Here is a 10,315-nt window from a genome sequence, read left to right as displayed (position 1 = left end):
GATTTTAAATTACATGGTTTGTAGCATAGGAGATGCTTCTTTATCCCCAGTGTAACAAATACCGTTAAAAAGTCCAGGATGTCGCTATAAATCAGTTTTGGCACCAAGGTTGCAGGACAGTTTTCAAAGCAGCTGTTTTCAATAAAATAAGCCAAGTAGACAAAAGTGTTGTGACGATGCAGTGATAGTTTAACCATCTATGAAAGAATGCTGAGTTTCTATATCCACACGTTCCTGCTGATGGCAACAATGTTAAAACCAGAAAGATAAGAAGTGGTTGAGACCATTAGAAAACCGTATAAAATGACATCCGTAAAAAGAGGTTTCAGAGTTGAGAGTAAAAATGCAGTCTCTGATGCAGTCTAAACCAGCGGACATGTCACCATTAAAGCATTAAAAAGCACCAAATGTGCATGGACACGTGTACAAATGTCCCGGATATACTGTATGTGGACAGGAAAAGCAAAGAGTCCAGGAGGGGAGGGGGGCGGGGCAGGAAGAGAGGACGCCACCCGAAGGAGACTCAGTGAAGGTGAGACTCCTTGTTGTTCAGGAAGCGAGCGCGGCTGGAGGGGACCGTGGCGCTGCGGATGACCTCCATCCACCTGTGGGCAGAGAGAGATGCTTCGTGAGTCCTCTGACGTCCGGGATGCCACAAAATGGCAAAAGCTGCTTTCAGACATGCATTGAACTCAAATTAAATTATTTAATATATAAGAACGCAAATGTCTAAGTCAGTTGCTCCAGATATTTTGCGGAAATGCTTCCTATCAGTAAGCTTTCTGGAATTTTTTTTTTTCTGGAACATAGACGGACGCAAAACTTGAATAATACAAATGTCTCAGGGTGAAAAAGAGGAGCCATAAATGTAGAAGAAGTTTCAGAAGATGTACATTTGGAAAGTCAAGGAGATTAGAGAGCTTTCAGTGATAAGACCGTTGAAAATGTGTCATAAAAAAACATTTGACTTCCTCATGTTCTTGTGAAAGGCAAACTTCCCTGAGTTCATGTCTGAGAGCAGCTTTAGCAAATGTGAGTGTGGACAATAAATACCTGTCAAAAGTATATTCACTCTCCGTTCGGAAGTAATACACGTGGGACTTGAACTGCAGTTTGAAGACGTAGTCCTTGTGAATGTTTTCAGTGTCTGAGGGGACGGTGACAGAGTAGCCCAGCAGAGGAAGGCTGGCCAGTGGATAATCATCCTGAGGAGACAGAGAAACGAGAAAGGACACTGAATTAAAAGTGAAAGTGTAAATAGAAGGCTCACTGGCGTAAAAGAAAAATAGCTCAAATAAGGACCAATAGTGGAAGACATGGTCAAAAGATGTTGTTTGAATAGGTTTACAGCTTTTTAATTGGAATTTAAAAATAGGAAATGTGTCATTGGTGGAACTGCTTGGAACTAATATACAACTAAAATGTCACAATCCCCAACTAGACTCAGGGTTTAAGATTCCTCTACTGATACATCTTGTATAAGGAAATAAAACAATCTTTGGTTTCAGCTCCTCCACATTGCATCAATGAATGATAATAGTAGGTGATGGAAGTGCTACTGTTGTGAGTTGTGCTCATAAGCATATTGTATATTGAGTCTTAATCTGAAAAGTTCCAAAGCAGAATGAGCTGTCTGGTTGATACTTCTTTTTTTATTAAATAAGTATAAAAATATAATTTTTTATTGATTACAGAATTTAAAATCTGCTTATGGAGAAGAAACTCAGAATGTGTTGCACAAAGAGCCACCCAGTGTTTTCTGAGGTAAATAGCGAGGTGACAAACTGCATGGGAAAGTGTGTTCACCACTAATATGACACAAGGATTCGACATTCAATACAAAGGTGTGATGCTTCTCGGCCCAGAGGAGGGAAAACCCTTTGACAGGCTCAGAACGAGGAGGAGGAGGAGGAGGAGGAGGAGGAGGAGGAGGAGGAGGAATGACTGTGGTGTATTCTCTGTGTTCCCTGGACAATCACCTGGTGAGATTTGTAGAAAAACAGGCTGAAGTTGGTGAAGACCACCCAGAGCTTCTGCCAGCCGTTGCTGTTCTTGAACTTCCTCAGTAAATTTCCCGACAGTTGATTCTGGAAATAAGGAAAAAAGGAATTTGAAATCAACAACAAAACCAAGTTATAGACATTTAGGCTCTTAGACAGGCGCTCTTTTATTCTATTCTATTCTGGACTCTTATTCTACTGTTTACACCATAATATGAACCCTAACAGTCTAACAATGCTAAAAAAACACATACAATATATCCACACAGCTCTAGCAAGAGACAGTGTAGCCACCAATTCATCAACACTACCTCATGTTTTAACTTAATTAATTAACTTAAACAAATTAACTTAAATATCTTAAATTTTACTATGCATAAATATGTACATATATATAAAATATACACGTAGATTTATGTTTGTTTAGGTGAACTATAAATAACTATTTCCTATTTTTTATTATCGTGGTGTTTTACCATCAATCTCATTCTGAATCTTCAGGTATCAAACACAAACTCCTATCAAAGGAATTGATGGATCACTATACTAAATACAACATGAGGCACCACAGCTAGTTCTATTCTATTTTTGTTCCTGTGAAGCCGTTGGTAACATTGCCTGATGGAGCAGTGGAATTAAACACACACACAAACACACACACACACACACACACACACACACTCAGACACACACAGACACACACACAGGGCCTCTCCTGTCTGCCTGGCTCCTTTACCTCTAGACTCCTGCAGGATTCACTAAAGGAGAGGCTCTGAACACGGTACCAGCAGATAACAGACAGAGGCACCGGTCCCTGGCCACTGGGGGGCCCCACCGAGGGGGCCATATTCCCACTGACTGGACTCGGGTCCTCTACCATGGAGGAACGCACAGACGCATGGGGAAGAGAGACAGAGAGAGAGAGAGAAAAAAAGCAGACAGGGAGGGAAGGACAGAAACACAGAGACTGAGTCGGTGAAAACACAGGCATGCAGTGGCAGGGGTTAACACATCGGTCACATGGTGAGTGTCCAGGCAAGGCTGTGAAGAGGACGCGGTTACAGAGGAAGAGCAGAGCTAGACCAAAACAGGATCCCATCTGTGAGTGCGAGATCAGGAAAGTTTCGCAAATCTAGGTGCTGCTCTCGCTCTATTTATAGACATTCAGACATTTCAAGTGCCAGGAGGGGAGAGAGAGAGGACAGAGCCACACAGGAAAAGCCACAGTTTAGGGTTTGGATAAAGAAAAATTGTCTACGCTGAGCCACAGGAGGGCACAGGTGGGAACGGTATTTTCCCTGAGGCTGCAAATAAATCGTCTTTAACACACAGTGACTGAAAATGAGCATTTATGTAAAAATAGCTCAAATATTGAGTTGTAAGGCTCATTGTTTTCAGTACCTTGTTTTTAAAGAGCAAAGTTTTTATAGACTAGTAGCACCACAGAGCATCTCTTCTACATGAGGACCTCCCATTTTGTTTGTATTGTTGATTGAGAATAATGCATGGGGGTGGTGTGATTCACATCCTGTCATTGGCTTTATGCTATTCTGCTGATCGACAGTTGGTGGCGGTAAAGTGCAAAGAAAAGCTAGCAGGAGAGAAGAGGAAAGCAGGGGTCACTCTGCATTCATCTTACTCAAAGGGGTCACTAGCTGGATATTTTTTTTTAAATATGTAAAAATAAACAGGCACAGCGTAGAAAATCTGTTATGCAAAAAAGGATAAATGTAAACAAACTGTTGATCATATGTCTTAGATTTTTTGGAAGAATATTATTATTAGAGTTCTTGCATTGTACATTTCAGTTATCGAACAAATTTGTGAACCCCAATGTTTCGATGATTAGGTCTCAGATTCCTGACCAGTTTTAAAATGTTTAGGTATTTAGGTTTTTTGCAATCGTTAAAACTAAATAGTGAAAAGAATGAGCCTTAAAATTAATCAAATATATAAAAAAATTATATCCTTGGGCAAAGTTAAAGTGAAGCAGTGCAGCACAGGAGGATACTGTTACCACGCGGAAACATAATCACAGTGTATTCAGAGACAGACACACACTCAGAAACAGTCAGAAGGAAGAAAACAGCGAGGCAGGAGGCGGGAGGAGAGAGGAGCAGCTCTGAGGTTGAGTGCTGAGGTTTGGCCGGTACCTCCACAGCTATGCTAAAGTCCACCATGGACACACTGGTGTTCCTGTGCCAGCACACGTGCACCATGGTGTTACCACGGTGAGGGGTGGGCCTCTCCGGCGCGGCGTGCGGCAGGGCGGCCATGTCGTCCTCGGACTCCACCTCCGCCGGGGAGTCCTCAGGGCATTCTGGGAAAGTCAGGAGGTTGTTACTGCTAGAAGACGAGCATGGCGGTGAGGAGAGAGGGGCTCAAACACAGACAGAGTCAGATTATTCACAGAGCAAAGGGAGTCCTGGATTTCAGACGGTGTACTCGTAGTATTTTGTGACAGTCACTGATGAGCCACTGTTTGTTTTTCACTCCTCGATGGATCAACTCTGGAGACTGAATCCTACGTTTCGTATTGAACTGTATGTTTGTGTCCTAACTTACTGTTGTCGGTCAGATTGCAGGTCACCAGGTCAGATGACGTCCCGTTGCTGTTTTGTGCCATTTCTATCGCCGTCTTTATGTCGTCCATCCACTTCTCCATCTCCTTCACTGAACTAGAGTAAAAACACACACATTTAAGTGTTTGTTGGTCAGGAAAAGTGGTTAAAAAATATCTCACAATCAAAGAAATATTGTCTTATAACAAATCAGTAAATAAAATACATGAAAAAAACGACACACGTTATGATATTATTGATAATTTAACAACAATTATCAGAGTGACTGCCTTGTCTTTTATTGATGAATTCAGCATATGTTTTTGAGAATATTACCTCAATAAATCTATGTATTAAAAAAGAAAAATTCAATTGCCCAAAATGTACTTTTTTTGGTATGCTGTATCTGTCATCTCTGGGATATTTGCACAAGTAAAAGTAACATTGAAAAATAAAACGCAGGGAACAGAAAGCGGCCCTGCCCATGAATCTTAATTGCTATGAGCTCACTGTAATTAAAAGTGATGAGCGCACACACACAACTGTAAACATCAGGGGAACCATATGAGGATTTTGAAAACTATGGAAACACCCCCCTCCCCGCCATCCCCAGTGGAAATTCCACCATAATGGATCAACCCTTGAGGCTGAATCAATAATAAAAAAATAATGTGCGTATTATATTTTAATATATTTGCGAGAACTCAGCTGTGCATGTCTAGTGATTCTCAGACAGCTCCATATATAACTCTCCACACTCCAGAAAAAGAAAGACACACTCACACTTTGGTGGACAGACCCACACACACACTCACCTTGCGGCCACCACCACCGACAGTCGCTCTCCAACCAGCGTGAAGGCGTGAGGAACGCCCCACTCGTCTTCACTCTCCCTGACCTGGCAGAAGAACGCACGCAAAATAAAACCCAGACACAGAAAAAACATTAGAGACGAGCGGTATCTGGGACAGAGCGGACCGAAATAGACAGAACGGCAGAGGAGGGGGAGTGAGAGAGAAGGATTGTGAAGATGTCCTGAGAGTGTATGCGTTAGTGCGAATGTATGAATGTGTGTGTGTGTGTGTGTGGTTGTGTGTGTGTGTGTGCGCGAGTGCTGGGTGGAGGCAATCCCAGAAAGAGCAGTGGCAGCCGTTAAAAGCAGTTTATTCCCAGTAATGACAAACTGGTGACAGCCGCTTGCAGCACTTTGTGTGCGGTGAAAGTTACACAGCTCTTACCTTCATGCCGTGTAGCGGCAGCTGTCCGTGCACTTTGAACTGATTGGTCGTCGTCATCCCCCGACTCGTGTACAAGATGACATCGTTGAACTACAGCCAGGAAGAGGGAAAGGAGAAAAAGGGGCATTTACAGTCTTTTAAATCAATTCTCAGTTGTTCTTGTGAAATATAAACTCCAACAGTTAATTACTTTTCTTCACCCCCATGTTCCACTGTACAAACATTTGCATTGCTCTGTTTACAAGTTACATTTCTAACCATAACGACAGAGCCTGAAGAACTGGTTATGTTTCCCTGCCAACACCATCTGACTCATGTGTAGGTGGGAAGATAGAAGTCAAATCATTTTTCTGCTGAACTCACTCAACTAAATAATTAAATCAGTTATATCTGAGAAAGTGGGCGTTACCAGGAAGAACATCCGTTGCTGTAGGCCTTTTCCAGACAGTTTGCTGAGGCAGCCTAACCTGATGAACTCCTGAGAAAGAGAACATGGAAAAATAACACAAACATTATTTATTAGAGTCAAACTATAAAGGAAGTAAAACACAAACAAACTTACACGCAGGTTTTTATGATGTTGTGAGCACGATTACGCAAACAGTACTGAACAGGATTTCAAGAAACTTGGTGGAAGGGTGAGAATTTGACCGAGAAAGAACCCATTTGATTTTGGCACGGATTTGGACAAAGGGGCGGATCCAGGAATGTTTTAAAATCCCTTTCTTAAATAAAACCATTTTTTTTATATTTGCACCAATTTCCCAAGGGACTTATTCATGGGTCTTGGTCAGAAATAATACAGGCGTATTAAAGTGACAGATTCCTATGAGTGTGTGAAATTTGGTGAGGATCAAAATAAAAATTCAGCTTAAATGTGGTTTGAGGACGGTTGGATTAATCGTCTAAACCAACGAGAAGTCGGTCCTGCTACTCAAGGCCCATTGGTCCATATGATATGTGCCCACAAGATTCTCCTGCCTCTAAAAATGTAGGTAGATGTTTTGAAAGACACAGAATCAAATTTCCTCAACTCACCCGACCAGGAACAACAAGATTGTCAATGCCAATCAAATCCTTCTTCAACTCCAGAAGCTTCTGGAAGTTCTCCATCTTGATTAAACTTCCCTGGAGCAGCTCCACCACCTCAGACACATCAGCAAGAGCAGCTGCAGAAAAGACCCACAGGTAAATCGTCACTGAATATCATCTGTTGGATCATACTGCTGCTCCAGACGTATAAACATAGGTGCGGGTGTCACACCTCTGCAGTCCCTGAAGTCCACGTGAGTAGCGGTGTAGTGTTTGCACAGGCGCTCCAGGATCTGCTTGTAGTGAACGAGGCGATGCAGCGGGCGCAGGATGAAGACGTTCAGGGGGACGTAGCAGACCTTCTGCAGCTCAAAGTCCCTGCAGAGACCCTCTAACTTGCGAGACGCCCTGCTGGCCTTCTCCAGCTCCAACAGGACTTCGGACTGCTTGTGCAGGTTTGCCGTCAGCGGCTGGGGACACATTGAAGTTGGGGAAATGCCAAAAACATTTTATGAGTGTGGATGCATTAAATTTTTTTACAGATATGTGAGAGTTTTTAAACCAATCTGTGCTTCACCTTCAAACCTTGCAGATTCTTCAACATAACGTCTCCAATGCGCTGATAGTCTCCTTTGATGTGAGCGTTGGAGCGTCCTTCCCTACAACAGATACACAGCAGCTTCATTAGGTTAAGGTTTTTAGTTTTTGCTTTTAAAACACCTCAACTCTAGAACGACTAGACCGATGAACCAAGATACTGTGGAAGCATATTTATATCAGTAAGCTTACTCTTCTGTCTTCTGCTTCAGAAAATGTGTATTTTTTAAATGAACCTTTATTAATTTGGATTCAATCCTCTTGGCAAAGCAAATTTGACTTCAGCAAGGAGGTTATGGTTTCACCCCTGGCCATTTGTTTGATTTTTGATTTTGATTATCATGAAACCTGGAAGGATATGATTTGGATCAAGAATAAACCCACTAAAATGTTGGTACGGATCCAAATAAGGGGGGAAATCCAGGATTTTTCACTTTCTTAAACAGGGTGATATGGTAATTGAATCATCTGCGTTTGATAGCTGCCTTCTCCTTAAAGTGAGTTATTATGGTTATTACTGTTGAGAGTGGAGTAACTGACTAAACTACACAACAGCTTTTCAACCTTATTGATTATTCACATGAGTTTCACCTCATCTCAAGTTGGAGAGAAGTTTGCGAGTGACCCACCAGCAGGTGTCTCCCTTGAGCATGACTCTCCCCACAGTGGGAGTGTAAGTAATTTGCTGTCACTGTATTCACTCAGTAGATTTATTTTTAACAGTGCATTAAAAATAAAATCCCTCAGTCTGTAAAACATCTTGTACATCTTCATCTGTGGCAGACTGATCTATAATGTTGGTCACAATGACAGAGCTACATATATCCTCTGGAATATTGGAAAATGCAAAGAGAATAGAGAGACAGTGTGGTGCTGGATAATTTACATACACATTTGAATCTGGTTCTTTATCACCAGCTTTGACTAAATATTACTTCCGGCTTTAATCTGAAGCTCTAACAAAGATTTGCTATAACAGGCCCTGAAGTATACATACAGTATATTACTGCAAGTCTGCAGTTAAGGGCCCTACATTTTACAGTCTGACAGGCTTTATGAATCACTGTCTGCACATCTGAATGTGTGTGTCTGTGTGTGTGTGTGTGTGTGTGTGTGTGTGTGTGTGTGTGTGTGTCTGTGTGATTCAGCGTACGTTCGATAAAACACAACATCATTAAGGAGGTCAGACAGCCGAAACCCACAGGCAAAAAAAAAAAAGGCCGGCGACAGTGTAGAGCGACTGTTGCTATGGAGACGATAGCTCCTCAGGTCAACTAAAGGGACCAGTGTTGTTGCCCCCCCCTCAAACTAAATGCCAATGAAACTCATTAAAAATGGTGGAGGTTGAGGTAGATTTGGAAAAACAAACAAACAGACACGTCACTGGAAGAGTTCCTGGGACACATCTGGGTGGGGGTGGAGGGGGGGGGCTGGAGGGACGACTCACCACATCGCCAGCCGCTGCTCCACCTCCTTGAGAAAACCTGCGTGAAACTTGTGCAGAGGCTCGAAGGTGGAGTGGACGGTGCTCTTCAAAGAGTCGGGAGTCGCCTCGTCTTCACCCACTGCACTCTGAAAAGACTGCCATCAAAAACACACAAACACACACTGTTAGAGAAAACGTCCGCCAGTGCCATCATTGTTTTTTTTACTTAATGTGATGATGGAATAGCTTCAAATGCTTCATAACCATGAAATCTGTATAACCTAAGCTAAAAGGTTAAATTGAAAATAAACCATAATAAATAACAAAAAATGCTGAGACAGATTCTTTCATTGAATTTTGCTCAAATAAACCCAGAAAACATTTCCAAATATAGAAACATGAATCAAAATATTTCTTAACACCCCATAAGTTGTACATTGTTTTGGTTTTGAGAGCACATAAAGAATTGTAACAACGTTACGCCAGAGGTCTGGGCTGGGTCTGGTGCAGAATGAATGAATGTTATAGTGATTGTTTCTGTTTTAGATCGATTCAAACACAATCATGCCAACAACAATCTATCGTAGTGAGTCAGGGGAACACCAGCAGGGGTTAAGGGAAATCTATAATTATACATATTTTACACCCAGTACTGAGGGTTTATGTTGTAAAGTTAGAAACCTGTGGAGAAACCCCTAATGCTGTGATGAATTTGGGGGGTTAACTTTCTACACTTTGAAAACAACACAACAAAAAACAAAACAACTTTTCCTATCTGAATCGAAAGTCTACGAATAGAGGATGTGGTGTGCTGCACAGATTGCTAAGCCCTTCAAGGCAGATTTGTGACTTTAGATAAGAAAAAAGTACTTGGCTCGTCTACAGCACCACAAGTACCAAGAGAGATACCACAGGGGGTTTCCAGAGGGGGTTTTCTTGTTCAGAACCAATAAATCCAAGACATTTAATAAACCTGGATGCAGCAGGTATGAAAAGTAAGTAATGTGCTTTGTGTCCTGAGTGTGTTTAGGGTTTTTGTGTCGAGGCCCTGCTACTCTGTTCCCATTCTTACTCAGCACTGAAAGATGTTGTGTTAAAGCAGCTTCTCACTGGACGCTGAAGCCGCCTGTCAGCTCAGTGACGTCTTTAATCCTTTCATCGCCTGAGGACGAGCGCAGGAATCAGAAGCCAATCACTCTTAACACATATAGCTTCATTAAGTCAAATGTTGCATGTGTGTGTGTGTGTTTGTGTGTGTGTGTGTGTGTCAGGGGCACAGCGGACACAGCTTTATTTAGCTGACAGGATGGGAAAGGGAAGTGGCTTTTAGGAAAACCTGAGTGTTTCTAGAAGAGTTTGGTAGAGAGAGAAAAAAAAAGCACCGGCTGTTGCTCTGATGACTTCACTCCAAAAAGTGGTCTTACTAACTAGTGTGTGGAAGGAGAGGGAGATGGAGACAGC

General features: G+C 42.2%; 1 protein-coding gene across 1 annotated transcript in view; it reads right to left on the bottom strand.

Moving 5' to 3' along the window:
- Nucleotides 1-516: 516 nt before the first annotated feature.
- LOC128456422 (FERM, ARHGEF and pleckstrin domain-containing protein 1) overlaps nucleotides 517-10,315 on the bottom strand; it is a 52,372-nt gene continuing 42,573 nt past the window's right edge. The window contains exons 17-28 of the mRNA XM_053440593.1: nucleotides 8,876-9,009; nucleotides 7,409-7,490; nucleotides 7,064-7,301; nucleotides 6,838-6,968; nucleotides 6,209-6,277; nucleotides 5,800-5,889; nucleotides 5,377-5,459; nucleotides 4,566-4,678; nucleotides 4,154-4,320; nucleotides 1,980-2,087; nucleotides 1,054-1,205; nucleotides 517-605 (exon numbers count right to left, since the gene is read on the bottom strand). Coding sequence (XP_053296568.1) covers nucleotides 524-605; nucleotides 1,054-1,205; nucleotides 1,980-2,087; nucleotides 4,154-4,320; nucleotides 4,566-4,678; nucleotides 5,377-5,459; nucleotides 5,800-5,889; nucleotides 6,209-6,277; nucleotides 6,838-6,968; nucleotides 7,064-7,301; nucleotides 7,409-7,490; nucleotides 8,876-9,009 — 1,449 coding nt within the window. The 3' untranslated portion in view covers nucleotides 517-523. The remainder of the gene's footprint in view (nucleotides 606-1,053; nucleotides 1,206-1,979; nucleotides 2,088-4,153; nucleotides 4,321-4,565; nucleotides 4,679-5,376; nucleotides 5,460-5,799; nucleotides 5,890-6,208; nucleotides 6,278-6,837; nucleotides 6,969-7,063; nucleotides 7,302-7,408; nucleotides 7,491-8,875; nucleotides 9,010-10,315) is intronic.

The sequence above is a fragment of the Pleuronectes platessa genome, chromosome 14, assembly GCF_947347685.1.
Source record: "Pleuronectes platessa chromosome 14, fPlePla1.1, whole genome shotgun sequence".
In the NCBI taxonomy this organism is placed as follows: Eukaryota; Metazoa; Chordata; class Actinopteri; order Pleuronectiformes; family Pleuronectidae; genus Pleuronectes; species Pleuronectes platessa.
Note: the sequence above shows the minus strand (reverse complement) of the source record. Positions and strands in the feature narration are given on the sequence as shown.